Here is a 23,500-nt window from a genome sequence, read left to right as displayed (position 1 = left end):
AACAAAGGCAAAGTACTGTATAAGGCTTTGTAGCATACGTTTTAATACTGGAACATAGTAGCCAGTCAAATAATGACATTTTAATTAATTAAAGTGGTTCTTTCAGTAAGTTTACAAGTCTGCATGAATAAACTTATGGCATGTCACACTATACAGTAAGGCAACAGTATAATATTTTTAGAAGAGCTGTACTATTTATCGTTAAAAAAAACTTTTTTCCATCTCCAGACAACTGACTTTGCCTAGGCTGAGATGATATCATTGGTCTGCTGCAGGCAAGAGAAAGCTGTTCTCAGTTTCTTCTCTCCAAGTGATAAGACTGCAAGGGTGCATTCACACTTGCAAATGCACCCTGCCAGTGATTACCTGTGAGAACCCCAATGGGGGTTCCCACAATTAGCTGCAAGCAGGAAGCCTCATTGAAATCAATGGGAGGCTGTTGGTTCTTGCAGCTAATCGAACCCACTCACATGTAATTGCTCATGCTGCCCACTTGGACGCAGACTTCCTGAATAACTGAACAAAGATGGTGCTGACATTTTGTATACAAAGTGGATAAAGGCGTTCTCAGAGGAATAATGTGAATTCTGCAAAGCTGGCTATACACTGATCACAATTTGATCAGTCTGATCAACGTGTAGCCTTCCCCACTTCACAGAATTTTAGGGTGGACATGTCGGAATATTCTCAGCGATAATCAGCGGCTGCAGCCACAGACTAGTGTATCCTGACAGCAGAATGCAGTGTCCCGGTAATACATACCTGGAAGTTCTACACTTACACATTACTTATTATGGATTAGGAAGCATGCCAATAAAGCATGTTATTATTATCTGATCTCTACAATGCTTTATATTCAGTGCCTGAAATATGCTACTGTATGTGGTAAGTGCTTGAAGAATACTTCTGATTTTAAAAAAGGTCATATTATATGAGATGAGCGAATCGAAGTATCCGAAGTGGAATTCGAGTCGAATATCGGAAAAATTTCGATTCGTGCCGAATCCGAAAAACAGCCTAATTCGGACGCGCGAATCGAAATTTTTCAGAAAATGGCGGCTGACATGTGCGGCGACGGAGCGGGGATGTCGGGGAAGGCGCGCAGACAAGGCGCGCTGCCCCATAATGCATTCCTCAACGACATGTGATCGCATCAGCCAATCAGCAGCCAGCCAGCCAGCACTGTGTAATGGTCGAGGTATATATAGCGGCCATTTTGGAAATCTTCATTTGCCTGCAGTCATTGAACAGAGGCAGACCGCTCTGTACTAGGGACAGGGACAGAGTTAGGGCCACAGAAACGAGAATTGGGGACAGAGAGAAGTTACTTAGGGACAGAGAACCATTACTCAGGGACACAGACTTGTTAATGAGGGCCACAGAATCGTTATTTAGGGACAAAGAAACGCTAGTTAGGGCCACAGAATTCATACTCAGGGACAGACAGAATTGTTACTCAGTGCCAGAGAATTGTTACTTAGGGCCACAGAAACGTTATTAGGGCCACAGAATTTTTACTCAGGGACAGACAGAATTGTTACTGAGTGCCAGAGAATTGTTACTCAGGGACAGACAGAATTGTTACTGAGTGCCAGAGAATTCTTACTCAGGGCCACAGAATTCATTCTCAGGGACAGACAGAATTGTTACTCAGGGACAGACAGAATTGTTACTGAGTGCCAGAGAATTGTTACTCAGGGACAGACAGAATTGTTACTGAGTGCCAGAGAATTGTTACTCAGGGACAGACAGAATTGTTACTGAGTGCCAGAGAATTGTTACTCAGGGACAGACAGAATTGTTACTGAGTGCCAGAGAATTGTTACTCAGGGACAGACAGAATTGTTACTGAGTGCCAGAGAATTGTTACTCAGGGACAGACAGAATTGTTACTGAGTGCCAGAGAATTGTTACTCGCACAGACACAAAATTGTTACTTGCACAGACACAGAATTGTTACTCGCACAGACACAGAATTGTTACTCAGGGCCACAGAATTCATACTCAGGGACAGACAGAATTGTTACTGAGTGCCAGAGAATTGTTACTCAGGGACAGACAGAATTGTTACTGAGTGCCAGAGAATTCTTACTCAGGGACAGACAGAATTGTTACTGAGTGCCAGAGAATTGTTACTCTCACAGACACAAAATTGTTACTTGCACAGACACAGAATTGTTACTCGCACAGAGACAGAATTGTTACTCAGGGCCACAGAATTCATACTCAGGGACAGACAGAATTGTTACTGAGTGCCAGAGAATTGTTACTCAGGGACAGACAGAATTGTTACTGAGTGCCAGAGAATTGTTACTCTCACAGACACAAAATTGTTACTTGCACAGACACAGAATTGTTACTTGCACAGACACACAATTGTTACTCAGGGCCACAGAATTCATACTCAGGGACAGACAGAATTGTTACTGAGTGCCAGAGAATTCTTACTCAGGGCCACAGAATTCATACTCAGGGACAGACAGAATTGTTACTCAGGGACAGACAGAATTGTTACTGAGTGCCAGAGAATTGTTACTCAGGGACAGACAGAATTGTTACTGAGTGCCAGAGAATTCTTACTCAGGGACAGACAGAATTGTTACTGAGTGCCAGAGAATTGTTACTCTCACAGACACAAAATTGTTACTTGCACAGACACAGAATTGTTACTCGCACAGAGACAGAATTGTTACTCAGGGCCACAGAATTCATACTCAGGGACAGACAGAATTGTTACTGAGTGCCAGAGAATTGTTACTCAGGGACAGACAGAATTGTTACTGAGTGCCAGAGAATTGTTACTCTCACAGACACAAAATTGTTACTTGCACAGACACAGAATTGTTACTTGCACAGACACACAATTGTTACTCAGGGCCACAGAATTCATACTCAGGGACAGACAGAATTGTTACTGAGTGCCAGAGAATTCTTACTCAGGGCCACAGAATTCATACTCAGGGACAGACAGAATTGTTACTCAGGGACAGACAGAATTGTTACTGAGTGCCAGAGAATTGTTACTCAGGGACAGACAGAATTGTTACTGAGTGCCAGAGAATTGTTACTCAGGGACAGACAGAATTGTTACTGAGTGCCAGAGAATTGTTACTCTCACAGACACAAAATTGTTACTTGCACAGACACAGAATTGTTACTCGCACAGAGACAGAATTGTTACTCAGGGCCACAGAATTCATACTCAGGGACAGACAGAATTGTTACTGAGTGCCAGAGAATTGTTACTCAGGGACAGACAGAATTGTTACTGAGTGCCAGAGAATTGTTACTCTCACAGACACAAAATTGTTACTTGCACAGACACAGAATTGTTACTTGCACAGACACACAATTGTTACTCAGGGCCACAGAATTCATACTCAGGGACAGACAGAATTGTTACTGAGTGCCAGAGAATTCTTACTCAGGGCCACAGAATTCATACTCAGGGACAGACAGAATTGTTACTCAGGGACAGACAGAATTGTTACTGAGTGCCAGAGAATTGTTACTCAGGGACAGACAGAATTGTTACTGAGTGCCAGAGAATTCTTACTCAGGGACAGACAGAATTGTTACTGAGTGCCAGAGAATTGTTACTCTCACAGACACAAAATTGTTACTTGCACAGACACAGAATTGTTACTCGCACAGAGACAGAATTGTTACTCAGGGCCACAGAATTCATACTCAGGGACAGACAGAATTGTTACTGAGTGCCAGAGAATTGTTACTCAGGGACAGACAGAATTGTTACTGAGTGCCAGAGAATTGTTACTCTCACAGACACAAAATTGTTACTTGCACAGACACAGAATTGTTACTTGCACAGACACACAATTGTTACTCAGGGCCACAGAATTCATACTCAGGGACAGACAGAATTGTTACTGAGTGCCAGAGAATTCTTACTCAGGGACAGACAGAATTGTTACTGAGTGCCAGAGAATTGTTACTCTCACAGACACAAAATTGTTACTTGCACAGACACAGAATTGTTACTCGCACAGAGACAGAATTGTTACTCAGGGCCACAGAATTCATACTCAGGGACAGACAGAATTGTTACTGAGTGCCAGAGAATTGTTACTCGCACAGACACAAAATTGTTACTTGCACAGACACAGAATTGTTACTCGCGCAGACACAGAATTGTTACTCAGGGCCACAGAATTCATACTCAGGGACAGACAGAATTGTTACTGAGTGCCAGAGAATTGTTACTCAGGGACAGACAGAATTGTTACTGAGTGCCAGAGAATTGTTACTCAGGGACAGACAGAATTGTTACTGAGTGCCAGAGAATTGTTACTCAGGGACAGACAGAATTGTTACTGAGTGCCAGAGAATTGTTACTCAGGGACAGACAGAATTGTTACTGAGTGCCAGAGAATTGTTACTCAGGGACAGACAGAATTGTTACTGAGTGCCAGAGAATTGTTACTCAGGGACAGACAGAATTGTTACTGAGTGCCAGAGAATTGTTACTCGCACAGACACAAAATTGTTACTTGCACAGACACAGAATTGTTACTCGCACAGACACAGAATTGTTACTCGCACAGACACAGAATTGTTACTCAGGGCCACAGAATTCATACTCAGGGACAGACAGAATTGTTACTGCGTGCCAGAGAATTGTTACTCAAGGACACCTAATCGTTGAATTAAATAGTATGTCAGACAACATGCAGAGGAGTGGCAGAGGAGGCAATGTTTTAGGAGCGAGCAGACGTGGCAGCAGAGGAAGGGGTCGAGGCAGCAGTATTCGCAGCCAGAGGCCAGTGCTCCCGGTGTCATCCAGCGGTCGTGTCTCCACCGACAACCCTGCCGTCATTGATTGGTTGGCTCGGTCGTCTTCCTCTTCCCAGGTCACCTCTGACACCTACAGCCAACGGTCGGTGGGTACGTCAGACACAACCGTTAGTTGGCATGGCCCGGGACCAAGCCCACTGAAATCACGTGTCCTCTACCTGCCCCTGTCCTTTGCTGTTCCCTCACCAAGCGAAGTATCGCATGCTGTGGGCTCAGCCCCACTGTACAGTGAGGAAGAGCTAACAGAGGGCGGTCAGGAACGGGGGGAGACATCGGCCTTTTCAGCAGCCAAGCGAACAAGTACTGGCGAGGAGAGTGGCTCGGTAGCCGGTCTAGAGACAGGTCTGTCTCCTGACCCAGACGCAGCCGAGGGGGCTAGTAGTGAGGCGGAGACCCTACTTGATGATGAGGAGGTTGATCGCACTTGGCAGCCTCGTCGTCATCAGGCAATTTCTTCCGCATCATCAGGAGAAGAGGGTGGCAGCTTGGCAGCGAGCAAAACAGTCGGTGGGTTGCCCAGGAGACAGCAGCAGGGTCGCATCAGTGTCAGTGGAGCCAAACGTCCACGGAGTAGAGCACCAGCTCCACTGCAGCCTACCACCACGGCCAGTAGTGGTGCCGGTGCGCACGGAGGAAGTAGCAGTCAGCCAGTGAAGAGTAGCGGGGGCAAAGTTTCCTACTCGGTGGTGTGGCAATTTTTCCTCAAGCCGCCCGAGGAAGTAAACGTAGCCGTATGTCGACTATGTGGCCAGAAATGCAAGCGTGGCCAGGGGGCCCATGTTGGGACTACAGCGTTGCGTCAGCATATGCAGCGTCACCATTCGGTGGCCTGGGAAAACCGTGATAAACATACGGCGGTTCTGCCTGCCCCAGCCCCCGCTCCATCACCCGCTCCGTTACTTGCTCCGTCACCCGACGTCGTCAATCGCCCTCTATCAGCCAGTCAAGGCTCCAACACCTCTGCTGAGGGGAGTTGTCGCTCATTGGCATCTTCCGCTCGTTCAGATGCTCCTTCTCCTGCTACTCCTCTTCTCGGATTCCGTCAACAGTCTTTCTTGGAATCCGTATCCAAGAGACAACAGTTTGCGAGCACGCACCCGACGGTGCAAAAGCTGAACGTCCTCCTGTCCAAGTTGCTGGTGCTGCAGTCCCTCCCTTTCCAACTGGTGGACTCAGCACCTTTCCGAGAAATGATGGCTTGTGCCGCGCCGCGGTGGAGAGTGCCAAGCCGTCATTTCTTTGCCCAAAAGGCAGTGCCAGCCCTGCATTCACATGTAGAAGAGATGGTGGGCCAGTCTTTGAGCATGTCGGTCTCTGCCAAAGTGCACGGCAGCGCCGACGTGTGGAGCTGTAACTACGGTCAGGGACAGTACATGTCATTTACGGCCCACTGGGTGAACGTGGTGCCGGCACAGCCGCACCAGCAACTTGGACAGGTCACGACGCTTTTGCCTCCACGTTTGCACGTCCTTGGTCCAGCAAGCATGTCCGCCTCTACCACCTCTTTTTCCGCCGTGTCCTCAGCCGCCACCCCCGTGCCAAGTCCCATTACCCGACCGGCATATCACATGTGCAGGGCGCAACGGTGTCACGCTGTGCTGCACCTGGTATGCCTTGGCGAACGTAGTCACACAGGGGAGGAACTGCTGAGTGTAATGAACAGAGAAATCGACAGATGGCTGTCTCCGCGCAAACTAAAAATCGGAACCATGTTGACTGACAACGGAAAGAACATGGTGTCTGCTCTGCGTCAAGGAAGGTTGTGCCATGCGCCATGCATGGCTCACGTGTTCAATCTGGTTGTCAAGCGGTTCCTAAAATCCACCATCCCACTGCAAGACATCCTTAAAATGTCACGTAAACTGTGCATGCATTTCAGCCATTCCTACACCGCAAAGAACACCCTCATTGAGCTGCAGCGGCAGAACGGAATTCCACAGCATCGCCTGATCTGCGACGTTGCAACAAGGTGGAATTCAACCCTACACATGTTAGACCGCCTTTACGAGCAGCGAAAGGCCATCACCGATTTCCTGATGTTACAAGCGGATAAAGGTACTCCCCTGTGTAACTTAGATGTCAGCCATTGGCAGCTCATGCGTGACACCTGCCGCTTGCTCAGGCCCTTTGAGGAGGCCACGCTATTCGTGAGTCGGCAGGACTATGGGATGAACGACGTCATTCCTCTGTTGCACGTCCTGGAACAAATGCTGTTAACAATGGCTGGTCAGGGTGCGGTAGACGTGGCGCACAGATCTCAACGCCACATGACCCCTGTGGGGGCAGGACAGGAAGAAGAGGAGGAGGTAGAGGAGGACATTTGTGCTCAGGAATTATTGAGTGAAATGGGTGGTTTTTCCACTCAGCGGACAGGAGTGGAGGAGCAGGAGCATCTGGTAGAGGAGGAGGAGGAGGAGACAGAGGACCCAGACGCACCGTGGCAGTATGCTGTGGAGATGGAGGCAGGGAGTCCCTCGCATTCCTTGGCACAAATGGCCCATAGCATGCTCGGTTGCTTGCGTAGCGACAGCCGAATAATAACCATCAGACAGAGGGATGACTTTTGGCTGTCCACCTTGTTGGACCCTCGCTACCGGTCCAAAATGGTGGCCTTTTTCACACCTGCTGAGAGGGAGGCCAAAATTACGTACTATAAAAACCACCTATGTAGTCAGTTGGTCTCTGCCTTTGTGCGCCATCGTCCATCCTCAGACACTGTGGGCCCTGTGCGCTCGCGTTCCGCTGGCATGGCAGCAGGGGAGGGGTGGGGTGGTAGGAGCAGTGGCAGCTCCACCAGCAGCGGCTGCCTCAGTCTGCAGTCGATGATGAGTAGCTTTCTTCACCAGCGCAGTGAGGAAACTACTAACCAGCCGCAGCAGCAGCAGCAGCATCAGGTGGACCTGGAGCAGGAGCTCAAACAACAGGCTTGGGCCTACTTGGACAGCACCCTGCCAACCGAGGTAGACAATCCCCTTGACTACTGGGCAACGAAACTTGACCTTTGGCCCCAACTAGCTGAATTTGCCCTTGAAAGGCTGTCATGCCCGGCCAGTAGCGTGGCATCGGAGCGCGTGTTTAGTGCGGCAGGAGGTATTGTAACTCCGCGGAGGACACGACTGTCCACCCAAAGTGTGGAGAGACTCACGTTTGTGAAAATGAATCAGGCGTGGATTAGTCTGGATTTCAAACCACCAGTTCCTGACACAACTGACTAAATCCGCCATGAATCATGCCTCAAACATGTGCCACTTTCAGGTCTCCTCACACTGCTGGTGTGTTGAATTTTTTGACATAGGGTGCTGGCAGATTACGGGCCTCCTATAGCTGCTGCCAGGCCCCTAATCTGCCATAGGCCCCTATATACCACCTCCTCCTGCTGCTGCCAGGTCCAGAGTCTCTCATGGGTCCCTGTACGGCCTCCCATTGCTGCTGTCTCCATCGCCACACTCTGCTGCCATGTGCCACTTTCAGGTCTCTTCACACTGCTGGTGTGTTAAATTTTTTGACATAGGGTGCAGGCAGATTACGGGCCTCACATAGCTGCTGCCAGGCCCCTAATCTGCCATGGGCCCCTATATACCACCTCCTCCTGCTGCTGCCAGGTCCAGAGTCTCTCATGGGTCCCTGTACGGCCTCCCATTGCTGCTGTCTCCATCGCCACACTCTGCTGCCATGTGCCACTTTCAGGTCTCTTCACACTGCTGGTGTGTTAAATTTTTTGACATAGGGTGCTGCAAGATAACGGGCCTCACATAGCTGCTGCCAGGCCCCTAATCAGCCATGGGCCCCTATACCGCCTCCTCCTGCTGCTGCCAGGTCCAGAGTCTCTCATGCCATGTGCCACTTTCAGGTCTCTTCACACTGCTGGTGTGTTAAATTTTTTGACATAGGGTGCTGGCAGATTACGGGCCTCACATAGCTGCTGCCAGGCCCCTAATCTGCCATGGGCCCCTATATACCGCCTCCTCATGCTGCTGCCAAGTCTAGAGTCTCTCATGGGTCCCTGTACGGCCTCCCATTGCTGCTGTCTCCATCGCCACACTCTGCTGCCATGTGCCACTTTCAGGTCTCTTCACACTGCTGGTGTGTTTAATTTTTTGACATAGGGTGCAGGCAGATTACGGGCCTCACATAGCTGCTGCCAGGCCCCTAATCTGCCATGGGCCCCTATATACCGCCTCCTCATGCTGCTGCCAAGTCCAGAGTCTGTCATGGTCCCTGTACGGCCTCCCATTGCTGCTGTCTCCATCGCCACACTCTGCTGCCATGTGCCACTTTCAGGTCTCTTCACACTGCTGGTGTGTTAAATTTTTTGACATAGGGTGCAGGCAGATTACGGGCCTCACATAGCTGCTGCCAGGCCCCTAATCTGCCATGGGCCCCTATATACCGCCTCCTCATGCTGCTGCCAAGTCCAGAGTCTGTCATGGTCCCTGTACGGCCTCCCATTGCTGCTGTCTCCATCGCCACACTCTGCTGCCATGTGCCACTTTCAGGTCTCTTCACACTGCTGGTGTGTTTAATTTTTTGACATAGGGTGCAGGCAGATTACGGGCCTCACATAGCTGCTGCCAGGCCCCTAATCTGCCATGGGCCCCTATATACCGCCTCCTCATGCTGCTGCCAAGTCTAGAGTCTCTCATGGGTCCCTGTACGGCCTCCCATTGCTGCTGTCTCCATCGCCACACTCTGCTGCCATGTGCCACTTTCAGGTCTCTTCACACTGCTGGTGTGTTTAATTTTTTGACATAGGGTGCAGGCAGATTACGGGCCTCACATAGCTGCTGCCAGGCCCCTAATCTGCCATGGGCCCCTATATACCGCCTCCTCATGCTGCTGCCAGGTCCAGAGTCTCTCATGGGTCCCTGTACGGCCTCCCATTGCTGCTTTCTCCATCGCCACACTCTGCCATGTGCCACTTTCAGGTCTCCTCACACACTGCTGGTGTGTTGAATTTTTTGACATAGGGTGCTGGCAGATTACGGGCCTCACATAGCTGCTGCCAGGCCCCTAATCTGCCATGGGCCCCTATATACCGCCTCCTCATGCTGCTGCCAAGTCCAGAGTCTGTCATGGTCCCTGTACGGCCTCCCATTGCTGCTGTCTCCATCGCCACACTCTGCTGCCATGTGCCACTTTCAGGTCTCTTCACACTGCTGGTGTGTTAAATTTTTTGACATAGGGTGCAGGCAGATTACGGGCCTCACATAGCTGCTGCCAGGCCCCTAATCTGCCATGGGCCCCTATATACCGCCTCCTCATGCTGCTGCCAAGTCCAGAGTCTCTCATGGTCCCTGTACGGCCTCCCATTGCTGCTGTCTCCATCGCCACACTCTGCTGCCATGTGCCACTTTCAGGTCTCTTCACACTGCTGGTGTGTTAAATTTTTTGACATAGGGTGCAGGCAGATTACGGGCCTCACATAGCTGCTGCCAGGCCCCTAATCTGCCATGGGCCCCTATATACCGCCTCCTCATGCTGCTGCCAAGTCCAGAGTCTGTCATGGTCCCTGTACGGCCTCCCATTGCTGCTGTCTCCATCGCCACACTCTGCTGCCATGTGCCACTTTCAGGTCTCTTCACACTGCTGGTGTGTTTAATTTTTTGACATAGGGTGCAGGCAGATTACGGGCCTCACATAGCTGCTGCCAGGCCCCTAATCTGCCATGGGCCCCTATATACCGCCTCCTCATGCTGCTGCCAATCTAGAGTCTCTCATGGGTCCCTGTACGGCCTCCCATTGCTGCTGTCTCCATCGCCACACTCTGCTGCCATGTGCCACTTTCAGGTCTCTTCACACTGCTGGTGTGTTTAATTTTTTGACATAGGGTGCAGGCAGATTACGGGCCTCACATAGCTGCTGCCAGGCCCCTAATCTGCCATGGGCCCCTATATACCGCCTCCTCATGCTGCTGCCAGGTCCAGAGTCTCTCATGGGTCCCTGTACGGCCTCCCATTGCTGCTTTCTCCATCGCCACACTCTGCCATGTGCCACTTTCAGGTCTCTTCACACTGCTGGTGTGTTAAATTTTTTGACATAGGGTGCAGGCAGATTACGGGCCTCACATAGCTGCTGCCAGGCCCCTAATCTGCCATGGGCCCCTATATACCGCCTCCTCATGCTGCTGCCAAGTCCAGAGTCTGTCATGGTCCCTGTACGGCCTCCCATTGCTGCTGTCTCCATCGCCACACTCTGCTGCCATGTGCCACTTTCAGGTCTCTTCACACTGCTGGTGTGTTTAATTTTTTGACATAGGGTGCAGGCAGATTACGGGCCTCACATAGCTGCTGCCAGGCCCCTAATCTGCCATGGGCCCCTATATACCGCCTCCTCATGCTGCTGCCAAGTCTAGAGTCTCTCATGGGTCCCTGTACGGCCTCCCATTGCTGCTGTCTCCATCGCCACACTCTGCTGCCATGTGCCACTTTCAGGTCTCTTCACACTGCTGGTGTGTTTAATTTTTTGACATAGGGTGCAGGCAGATTACGGGCCTCACATAGCTGCTGCCAGGCCCCTAATCTGCCATGGGCCCCTATATACCGCCTCCTCATGCTGCTGCCAGGTCCAGAGTCTCTCATGGGTCCCTGTACGGCCTCCCATTGCTGCTTTCTCCATCGCCACACTCTGCCATGTGCCACTTTCAGGTCTCCTCACACACTGCTGGTGTGTTGAATTTTTTGACATAGGGTGCTGGCAGATTACGGGCCTCACATAGCTGCTGCCAGGCCCCTAATCTGCCATGGGCCCCTATATACCGCCTCCTCATGCTGCTGCCAAGTCCAGAGTCTGTCATGGTCCCTGTACGGCCTCCCATTGCTGCTGTCTCCATCGCCACACTCTGCTGCCATGTGCCACTTTCAGGTCTCTTCACACTGCTGGTGTGTTAAATTTTTTGACATAGGGTGCAGGCAGATTACGGGCCTCACATAGCTGCTGCCAGGCCCCTAATCTGCCATGGGCCCCTATATACCGCCTCCTCATGCTGCTGCCAAGTCCAGAGTCTCTCATGGTCCCTGTACGGCCTCCCATTGCTGCTGTCTCCATCGCCACACTCTGCTGCCATGTGCCACTTTCAGGTCTCTTCACACTGCTGGTGTGTTTAATTTTTTGACATAGGGTGCAGGCAGATTACGGGCCTCACATAGCTGCTGCCAGGCCCCTAATCTGCCATGGGCCCCTATATACCGCCTCCTCATGCTGCTGCCAAGTCTAGAGTCTCTCATGGGTCCCTGTACGGCCTCCCATTGCTGCTGTCTCCATCGCCACACTCTGCTGCCATGTGCCACTTTCAGGTCTCTTCACACTGCTGGTGTGTTTAATTTTTTGACATAGGGTGCAGGCAGATTACGGGCCTCACATAGCTGCTGCCAGGCCCCTAATCTGCCATGGGCCCCTATATACCGCCTCCTCATGCTGCTGCCAAGTCCAGAGTCTGTCATGGTCCCTGTACGGCCTCCCATTGCTGCTGTCTCCATCGCCACACTCTGCTGCCATGTGCCACTTTCAGGTCTCTTCACACTGCTGGTGTGTTAAATTTTTTGACATAGGGTGCAGGCAGATTACGGGCCTCACATAGCTGCTGCCAGGCCCCTAATCTGCCATGGGCCCCTATATACCGCCTCCTCATGCTGCTGCCAAGTCCAGAGTCTGTCATGGTCCCTGTACGGCCTCCCATTGCTGCTGTCTCCATCGCCACACTCTGCCATGTGCCACTTTCAGGTCTCCTCACACTGCTGGTGTGTTGAATTTTTTGACATAGGGTGCTGGCAGATTACGGGCCTCCTATAGCTGCTGCCAGGCCCCTAATCTGCCATGGGCCCCTATATACCGCCTCCTCATGCTGCTGCCAAGTTCAGAGTCTGTCATGGGTCCCTGTACGGCCTCCCATTGCTGCTGTCTCCATCGCCACACTCTGCCATGTGCCACTTTCAGGTCTCCTCACACTGCTGGTGTGTTGAATTTTTTGACATAGGGTGCTGGCAGATTACGGGCCTCCTATAGCTGCTGCCAGGCCCCTAATCTGCCATAAGCCCCTATATACCGCCTCCTCATGCTGCTGCCAAGTCCAGAGTCTGTCATGGGTCCCTGTACGGCCTCCCATTGCTGCTGTCTCCATCGCCACACTCTGCCATGTGCCACTTTCAGGTCTCCTCACACACTGCTGGTGTGTTGAATTTTTTGACATAGGGTGCTGGCAGATTACGGGCCTCCTATAGCTGCTGCCAGGCCCCTAATCTGCCGTAGGCCCCTATATACCGCCTCCTCATGCTGCTGCCAGGTCCAGAGTCTCTCATGGGTCCCTGTACGGCCTCCCATTGCTGCTGTCTCCATCGCCACACTCTGCCATGTGCCACTTTCAGGTCTCCTCACACTGCTGGTGTGTTCCATTTTTTGTCATAGGGTGCTGGCAGATTATGGGCCTCCCATAACTGCTGCCAGGCCCCTAATCTGCCATGGGCCCCTATACCGACTCCTCATGCTGTGACGTTGCAACAAGGTGGAATTCAACCCTACATATGTTAGACCGCCTTTACGAACAGCAAAAGGCCATCACAGATTTCCTGATGTTAAAAGCAGATAAAGGTACTCCCTGTGTAACTTAGATGTCAGCCATTGGCAGCTCATGCGTGACACCTGCGCTTGCTCAGGCCCTTTGAGGAGGCCACGCTATTCGTGAGTCGGCAGGACTATGGGATGAACGACGTCATTCCTCTGTTGCACGTCCTGGAACAAATGCTGTTAACAATGGCTGGTCAGGGTGCGGTAGACGTGGCGCACAGATCTCAACGCCACATGGCCCCTGTGGGGGCAGGACTGGAAGAAGAGGAGGAGGTAGAGGAGGACATTGGTGCTCAGGAATTATTGAGTGAAATGGGTGGTTTTTCCACTCAGCGGACAGGAGTGGAGGAGCAGGAGCATCTGGTAGAGGAGGAGGAAGAGGAGACAGAGGACCTAGACGCACCGTGGCAGTATGCTGTGGAGATGGAGGCAGGGAGTCCCTCGCATTCCTTGGCACAAATGGCCCATAGCATGCTCGGTTGCTTGCGTAGCGACAGCCGAATAATAACCATCAGACAGAGGGATGACTTTTGGCTGTCCACCTTGTTGGACCCTCGCTACCGTTCAAAAATGGTGGCCTTTTTCACACCTGCTGAGAGGGAGGCCAAAATAACGTACTATAAAAAACACCTATGTAGTCAGCTGGTCTCTGCCTGTCTGCGCCAACGTCCATCCTCAGACACTGTGGGCCCTGTGCGCTCGTGTTCCGCTGCCATGGCAGCAGGGGAGGGGTGGGGTGGTAGGAGCAGTGGCAGCTCCACCAGCAGCGGCTGCCTCAGTCTGCAGTCGATGATGAGTAGCTTTCTTCACCAGCGCAGTGAGGAAACTACTAACCAGCCGCAGCAGCAGCAGCAGCATCAGGTGGACCTGGAGCAGGACCTCAAACAACAGGCTTAGGCCTACTTGGACAGCACCCTGCCAACCGAGGTAGACAATCCCCTTGACTACTGGGCAACGAAACTTGACCTTTGGCCCCAACTAGCTGAATTTGCCCTTGAAAGGCTGTCATGCCCGGCCAGTAGCGTGGCATCGGAGCGCGTGTTTAGTGCGGCAGGAGGTATTGCAACTCCGCGGAGGACACGACTGTCCACCCAAAGTGTGGAGAGACTCACGTTTGTGAAAATGAATCAGGCGTGGATTAGTCTGGATTTCAAACCACCAGTTCCTGACACAACTGACTAAATCCGCCATGAATCATGCCCCAAACATGTGCCACTTTCAGGTCTCCTCACACTGCTGGTGTGTTCCATTTTTTGTCATAGGGTGCTGGCAGATTACGGGCCTCCCATAGCTGCTGCCAGGCCCCTAATCTGCCATGGGCCCCTATACCGCCTCCTCATGCTGCTGCCAAGTCCAGAGTCTCTCATGGGTCCCTGTACGGCCTCCCATTGCTGCTGCCTCCATCGCCACACTCTGCCATGTGCCACTTTCAGGTCTCCTCACACTGCTGGTGTGTTCCATTTTTTGTCATAGGGTGCTGGCAGATTACGGGCCTCCCATAGCTGCTGCCAGGCCCCTAATCTGCCATGGGCCCCTATACCGCCTCCTCATGCTGCTGCCAGGTCCAGAGTCTCTCATGGGTCCCTGTACGGCCTCCCATTGCTGCTGTCTCCATCGCCACACTCTGCCATGTGCCACTTTCAGGTCTCCTCACACTGCTGGTGGGTTCCATTTTTTGTCATAGGGTGCTGGCAGATTACGGGCCTCCCATAGCTGCTGCCAGGCCCGTAATCTGCCATGGGCCCCCGTACCGACTCCTCATGCTGCTGCCAGGCCCGTAATCTGTCATGGGCCACTGTTGTCGCTTGTTGGCATATTCCGCTCGTTCAGATGCTCCTTCTCCTGCTACTCCTCTTCACGGATTCCGTCAGCAGTCTTTCTTGGAATCCGTTTCCAAGAGACAACAGTTTGCGAGCACGCACCCGACGGTGCAGAAGCTGAACGTCCTCCTGTCCAAGTTGCTGCTGCCAGGCTCGTAATCTGTCATGCGCCCCTGTACCGCCTCCTCATGCTGCTGCCAGGTCCAGAGTGTGTCATGGGCCCCCGTACCGACTCCTCATGCTGCTGCCAGGCCCGTAATCTGTCATGGGCCCCTGTACCGCCTCCCCATGCTGCTGCCAGGTCCAGAGTGTGTCATGGGTCCCTGTACGGCCTCCCATTGCTGCTGCCAGGCCCGTAATCTGCCATGGGCCCCTGTACCGACTCCTCATGCTGCTGCCAGGCCCGTAATCTGTCATGGGCCCCTGTACCGCCTCCTCATGCTGCTGCCAGGTCCAGAGTGTGTCATGGGTCCCTGTACGGCCTCCCATTGCTGCTGTCTCTATCGCCACACTCTGCCATGTGCCACTTTCAGGTCTCCTCACACTGCTGGTGGTTTCCATTTTTGTCATAGGGTGCTGTATGGCCTCCCATTGCTGCTGCCTCCACCGCCACACTGTGGCTCCACACTCTGGTTTTGGCCCCGTGACTGCCCAAATGAGTGAAGTGTGCGGTGATTCTAAGATCGACGGCACTCATCTGCATGTCATACTGACTGACAGTATTATTTCTCTTCCCCAGCAGACTCCAAGGGCATTTAAATTAAAGGTACAGTGTTCTGCACTAATATTAAGTCTCTCTGAAGCCTAGAAACACCCTTTTTTAAGTTAAATTCACAGCGAATTTATTCGACTCGAATCGAATATTGTCCACGAATTCGCCGAATCAGTCGAATCGAATTTTTCATTTCTTCGCTCATCTCTAGTCATATACTTACAATACATAATAAGACAATAAGTAGCACTGTGTGGAAAGGATATAGAACAACTTCTAGAATTTTTTGAATTTCATGGGAAAGCATCTATTATAAAATTAATCCTGGCATAAGTCTCTGTGGCCCTGGGTAGACTGCTGCAACAAAGAAGAGGAGGGGGTGCAAAAGTGGGAGCCCTAAAAAGTGGTGGAGGAGCAAAAAGGAGTACTGCTGGTTTCTAGGCCCTTCCAGGTCCCGTGAATGTTGTGGCTCCTGTCCTTACACCATTGCACTTAAGTCAGTTTTATACATTATCCTTTGCAATAACAATAGGTTAACATCCCAAAATAGCATTAGTCTCTTTTGATTCCTTATGATTTTTTCTCTTGATTACTTGTAAGGAACTTTTGGAAAAAGCCCAGTTACATGCTCTTCATGGGGATCAGCTGATTCAGAACAACCACTATGCTGTTGACTCCATCAGGCCAAAATGTATAGAACTGCGGCGTATATGTGATGACTTCACCAACGAGGCCAAGAAAAAGTATGACATTCTAAGAAAATCACTGGAATTGCATCAGCAACTCGACAAGGTGAGAAGACCATGGATAATGATTTAACTATGCTGGTTATTAGCTGGATCCATTTAATGTGCTGGCCACTTTTAGAAAGCTGAGGGACCATTCTTTGGTGTCAAACAATATTCATTCTATTAGTTCAATATTAATTCAAATATATTAGCAATATGGTTTATGTGTCACATTACAGAGTACCTCCAGCTAGTTTTGGAAAGAGTAGGAAATGGTTGGATCCTGTCTAAGGCTTTTAGTGCCATTTGCTACCCCATTGGGCAAGCTTACCTTTGCTCCTGACCTAGTGGTCATGTTACTATAGGGACAGGAAGTGAGAGGAATTAATGTATCGTTTAGAGAGGTTTTGCCTCACATCCCGGCTTTGTGAGAACATAGTCACCAAGATAGGTAATGGAACTAAAAATTCCCAACAAGGATGCGGACAAACATTTGACTGTAGTTTCCTTTTATTTGAAGTGACCCTTTTCCACTTTTAATTACAAGGATATTTTTATTACTTTATACCATTACCAGGCTAACCAGTGGTGTGAAGATGGAATCTATCTCTTGGCTTCTCAAGCTGTTGACAAGTGCCAGTCACAGGATGGAGCAGAGTCAGCACTCCAGGATATTGAAAATTTCATTGGGCGCACAAAGTGTCACCAGCTGTCCAATCCAACAGAATTCTACCACAAGTATGAAATGATTCTGTCCTCTGACATAAAGGTAAGTGGGATGCTGATGTGTCTGTAGAAATATGATGTCTGTTTTCTAGTTTTTAATATCACATTATGGAATGGCAGTATATTATTACCATCCCTGTCTATTATTATAATTTTGTAAGTTATCCTGTTCCCACTCCCCACTGTAAATTAATACCCTTCCAGCAAGTACCCCATACCAAGAGGGCATTAATCAAAGTCTATGTTCCCCAGCTGCATGCTTTTGAGATTGCTCTGATCCCAATAATTGTGCTGCACAGGATCACCAAGGAGCAGGCAGTGTGATCAGTAACCGCCCTGAATGGATACCAGTCAACCATTCATACTGATCACAGAATGAGCAGGGAAAGTTTGTAAAATTCTTAAAATCATTAAAAATAATATACTAGGCTATATTAGATAAATTGATTAGCAAAACTAAAGCAGATTAATTAGTGCTAGTTCAACTATCTAATTTTTTTAATGATTTTTTAATAATATGTGAATTTCAGCCATTGGACACACTACTTGAAAATGCCTAATATGTATTTAGTAATCTAAAATACACACATGTTTATTGAGCATACAGGACTACTGTATGTATCAACATCTCCACATACTTGGGGTCCCTGTATTCAGAATAAATTTGTGAATTTATTGAAAATATTTAGAATAATCTTAAAGCAGACCTGTTACCAAAATAACAATATGCCTCATGTTATTCCTCTCCCCTCCCCCACACACCAGTTTTTTATTTTATAAAAATAAAAATACCATTTTTTCCTTATTTTACTTGTGCCTTCCAACTACCTGATTTCTCACCTAGGTGAGGATACGTGCCTTTGCCTTCCACTGCCCCTTGGGCTGTCTATGTCACATATTCCAGGAGGCCAATAATTTTCATTGGGAGGTGGAAGTTCCTCTTTAATTACATAAAATATATTATGCAACAAACAAGCTAGAACTGCTTTCTTTTGCATTCCTGTTCTTTTCCCCACCAATTAAAATATTTGTAGGATATTTATTTTAAACAAATTACCAATATGGTGTGAAAATCAGTTTGATTGGTAAATCAGTTAAAAAGCTTTTGCTGTGTATACCACTGCAAAAAAAAACTTCAGACATTGGACTTGTGACTGTGCTTTTGATGACTGTCTGTTATAAATGGTAGTTGAAAGGCTGTCTCTAACGTTAATACTTTCTGAACATTTAACCCAGAATAAGCATGCAGCAAACAAAGTGAGAGTAAACGCCTGAACTGTAAGACTGCCCAATCACTTCCACACAAACAACTAAAAATACAGTTTTTGCTGAAATTTAGCTGATTGTTTTTGAATATATGTCTTTGAAAGTATTTTACATACTCATTTGGTCCATTCCATCGTCATTATCTAGGGGTCTGATCTAGATGCTCGCTACTGAGCTGTACCATAAAGTTGAACTCCAGCCAATAGATGAAATTCTGGCAGGGTGAAAGACCTGATTTCTTGCAGCAATTAAGTAACACTTAGGGCCAGTTGACACCATGTCTGCAGAGGAACGCGCTGCGGATTCTTGTGCAATTCAAACCGCATGCAAAACGCACTCGATTTGTGATCTGCAGCAGGTGTCAATAGAAAGCTAATGACACCCCAAACACAAGTCACAAACGCAGTGCGTTTGCCCCTGCCCTCACCGGATCGCATGGAGCTTTTGTACCATGCAATCCGGTTGCAGTGTGTTTTAAAAAGTGCATGCGCTGCTTTTGGTGTGGTGCGATTTTAGCTAATGAATGGGCTGAAATCACACCGCACAGAACAGCATGTGAATCGCACAGGAACGCACAGTGCATTCATGTGCAGGCATAGTGTGAACTGGCCCTGACAGTGACAGTATTGTCATTCTTCCAGCCTCTGACTGGACAGCAAAAGGAGAAGCAGCAGACTCATGAGCTCATCCCTCTGTCACTCTGCTGTCTCTTCATATCAGTAGATTCCTTGTGCACAAATGCACTGCAGAACAGCTGCTGATTGGTACCTTGTATAGATCCCTTTCCCAGTGAGAGCTCTGTTGTACAGGGAGTGCAATAGGCTGAAACCAAATGAAATTCAGATGCTAACACTGCTTGCATTTGAGAAAATTGATTAAATTATGTATTTTTTAGTAAAAAAAGGTGCATTTATATGTGTATTTTATAACGGTGTAGAGTACAATTCTAAAGGTAACGTGCCAGGAAGGAAACATGGGGGCGGCCTTTTCTAACCTGTCTTTAAAAATGCTAGCTGTCTGGCAGATATAATGACCCCTATTGCTTCAATAGTTGAGTCCCTACTTTGAAAACGTATGCCGATAAGAGCTCTGAAATTTAGGTGGGTCACCCACCTTGTTCCAGGCGGTTGACCTAGAAAAGCACTGTAACCAATGGGACTGAATAACAGCCAAACAACAAGCATCTAAAAAGGAGGTCAACAATGGCATTCCCCTGTTTCTTTCATGACGGGTTTACCTTAAAGCATATCCAAGCTTTTGCAGGAAAAGAGATAGGGATAGAAATGTCAGCTATTCAGTAGATGTATGCAACCCTCTTATCTCTCCTGCTGTAAATATGCAGTAGAGAAGTAATACAGTCAAACTTTCCTTTTGTGTGTAATTTATGACAGTGCAACCTATTGGAAATTACAGTTTAAATATTTACAGCTTTAACTATGACGTTCTCAACTTGAACTTTGATGTGCCATCCATACAAAGAAATTTTCCTTGAAGAACTCATACTGTGGTACAATAAGCAGCATAAGAACATTGTTTAGATTAACATACAAATGTAATTACATAGTGAATATCCAGATACATACAAACTCAGTGGTGCTGCAGGTGGATCTGTATTTTGATACCACTGTATTATTTTATCAATACTGAGCCAACAATTAAACCTTATCACTGAACTCTAGGCAGATATAAAAGCACAATTAATGCAATTCTATAACCTTTGGACATCAATAAATGTTAATGCAGTGTAAGTACCCAAATTGTGCTTGATATGAGCCTTTTGTTATCCACTGTTCATTCACAGGTTAGGGGCAGGAAGGTGGCCTAGCTGTACTGCTTTAAGAGATACCGTCATCAAGGTCAAAATGACATTGTTCCTGCAAAGTGCCCCCACTCCATCCCCCCTTATACTCACCTTTCCACTTTTTCCCCATTGTTTCCTCATTCAGTACCGCCCTTTGAAGAGACAAAGGGCAGCTTCATGTCTCTAAAGTGCAGCTAACCCTTGATTTTCATGTGTGTTAGCTGTGCTTTCCCTTTCTATGAGGTTATGCATTTTTTTTGGTTCTGTTTTAGAAAAGCACACCAGAACTCCTTCATGCTGCATCTTTGGGGCACTTTCAGAAAGCACACCAAAACTGCAGGACAAAACTGCATATAAGTCTATGGGAAAGCGCAGCTAACCTCCATAAAAAATTCCTGGAATCCAACTTTAACTACATGCTTAAACAAGGCTGCTTGAGGTTGTTGTTGATGTATATGGATATGTAAATAACAGTACATTTAAAAAATGTATATAATTATGGTTTATTTTTCAAATACTGATGGATGTTTAACTTATTCTTTATTCCAGGCAAGTGTTCAAAAAGTACTACAGAAGCTGGCTGATGTTCAGGAAATGTTTGAAAAGAGACAAGCAAGCTTAAAAAAACTAGCAGCCAAACAAACTAGACCTGTACAACCTGTAGCTCCACATCCCGAGTCTTCACCAAAGAGAGCATCTCCTAAAACAGCAAGGCCAACATCTCTAGGTAAGATGTTAGTTGTCCCATATTGATCCATTACATCTTAACCCCTTCCCGTTACCTCCTGGCCCTTTAAGAGCTTTTAAATGCCAGAAGCAGGCATTCGGGTCATGTGGCTGCTATAATTAGCTGTCACATGATTGGAAAGCTCCTGATCACTAGTATGCTTCAGGAGCTTTCCAGCTCCTGCCAGTGTCTGTGCTGGGAGTGTGCAGGGCACGAGCTCCCAACATAGAGAGTTGTTTATTTTGGGCTGCATATATGTGGCCTCTTGGCTTTAAAGCCCACCCACTGAGAGGTTTAGTTAGTGTCCTACGGTGATGTCTTTTCTTCAGCTCCAATACGAAAAGTCTGACAGGTGGATTACCTCAGATTTCTGATGAAGGTACCCTTAGCAGGGAACAGATTATGTTTGGAGGACTTCAAGGGTCCCCTTCACCTGGAAATTGGTTCTCCTTCTTTGGATGGTCAGCAGCTTCCTGGACAAGGTCCACAAGATACCTTTCCTTGAATGGTCCTTAAGAAATTACATTTTGGTTAATATTTCTGTCCCTTGCTCCACAACTCCATGGTTCTACCTCATCTATTCAGCTTTGGGCATTGATCCTTCATTGAAGCCCCTTTGGAGTCTTTTGCTGTGTTTCCCAAGTCTTTGTATTGTGTTCATGTCCTTAGTACTCCAGGAAACTGAGGCATGCTGTGAAGAAGAAGGGTTATATTGGGGGCTGGCATATGAGTTTTCTGTTTGTCCGAAACTGGACAAACTCTTTCTTAGTGAACACCCACTACCATTTATTAAAAATATATGATGAAAAATACTCTCAAATATAAAATGTAAGCCAGCACAACACATATATACAACCGCTTACAAAAAAATATAAAAAGGCATGAGTTATCCAAAGTGCACATCCAACATCAACAAATGGCAACCCACAGTGATTACAGCATATGACTGACATGTGTCTGCAGATCCACATGAAAGTGATGAGGCCTCAGAAAATGTGTGCAAGTATTATTGATCTTATATTTTGAATAAATGGCAGAGTGTGCTTTAGAAGCCCAGTGTTTTCTGATCTTTTGATCTACTGTATTTCTATATCAGATTTCTTTGTCACAAGAGCTATCTGCCATGATGGTTTTTGAAAGCACAGCAACACTACCTGTACTATGATTATTATAATACAGGATTTATATAGCACCAACAGTTTGCTCAGCACTTTACAACATAACGGGCGACAATACAGCAACAAAACAGTTCAATACAAGAGGGTTAGGAGGGCCCTGCTCCTTGGAGCTTACAATCTAGAACTAGAAGAATCACATTCTTGGAGTAACTGGGCTATGGCTGATCATGGTACAAAAAGGGCAGGTGATGTAAAATGGACCATCTCTCATGTGGATCTTCAGAAACTGAAGAACAGAATAATACAAGGGATTTTGGCATCTCTAGAATGTTGATGGCAGCGATTTTCAAGATGAGATGCTAGCTTTTCAGACACTCTTACAATTTGGATTAAAGTAGATTAGTCAATGTTAACTAAAAAAAAATGCATGCAACCAACCATCAAAGCATAATTTTCTGGTAATTCTTTATTTCTCTGTCCATCAGGCAAATATAAATAAAAGTAATAATTAAAAATCTGTAAAAACAGGAAGTAAAATGTCCTCCTTTATCATAAGGAGGCAATTTGCTTCCGTATTGCTATTTAGCTGGAAATTGACTGAGTTATGTAATAAGTATACATATTTGCTTTGATGATAAACAAATTGAAGTTATATCACATGCATTACTACTGTGGTTTACTTAGCTTTTATTACCCTGAAGCGAATATTACCTCATTACTCTTATAACAAGTATATAGACATAAATACATAATAGACACAGGAGAGTCACATAGGTAGATCAGTAGGTGTAACCAGGAACAAGATAGCCTGGGTGGAGTATAGCAGTTAAGGCTGACAGCTAGAAACAGCTGAGATAACACTGGCTGGAGATAATAGGAGGTATAGGAACCCCGCAGTAGAAAGATCAGAGGAGCTCCATGAAGGGTTCCTGAACTGCAGAGACCAGAACAAGCATCCATTAATAAACAGAGAAATGTTAGAATTCCTTATCATCATATTTGTTAAGATGACACAAACGAACACTCAGGTGAGCTCTGAATAACACACTACCCACTCTAATGCCCCAACTCCAGACTGCACACACCCCAAAAATAACCACAGACCCAAAAAAAATGAGTATTTAAACCTTTACTTAAAATCAATTTATAACAATGATAATGAAACAATAACTTAATTTACAGTTTGTCTGTACATATATTGCCATGCATGTACTGGCAGAAGTGATGG

General features: G+C 47.7%; 1 protein-coding gene across 7 annotated transcripts in view; it reads left to right on the top strand.

Annotated features, from left to right (window-relative positions):
- MCF2L2 (MCF.2 cell line derived transforming sequence-like 2) overlaps nucleotides 1-23,500 on the top strand; it is a 371,113-nt gene that overhangs the window by 160,183 nt on the left and 187,430 nt on the right. For all 7 annotated transcript variants that reach the window (XM_089675584.1, XM_089675583.1, XM_089675586.1 and 4 more), the window contains exons 11-13: nucleotides 16,507-16,698; nucleotides 17,212-17,403; nucleotides 20,977-21,154. In XM_089675584.1, the coding sequence (XP_089531710.1) occupies nucleotides 16,507-16,698; nucleotides 17,212-17,403; nucleotides 20,977-21,154 (562 nt within the window). The remainder of the gene's footprint in view (nucleotides 1-16,506; nucleotides 16,699-17,211; nucleotides 17,404-20,976; nucleotides 21,155-23,500) is intronic.

This window comes from Staurois parvus, unplaced genomic scaffold (genome assembly GCF_062004578.1).
Source record: "Staurois parvus isolate SC_StPar_1 unplaced genomic scaffold, SC_StPar_1.0 ptg000155l, whole genome shotgun sequence".
Taxonomy (NCBI): Eukaryota; Metazoa; Chordata; class Amphibia; order Anura; family Ranidae; genus Staurois; species Staurois parvus.
This window is presented reverse-complemented; position numbering and strand designations above follow the sequence as displayed.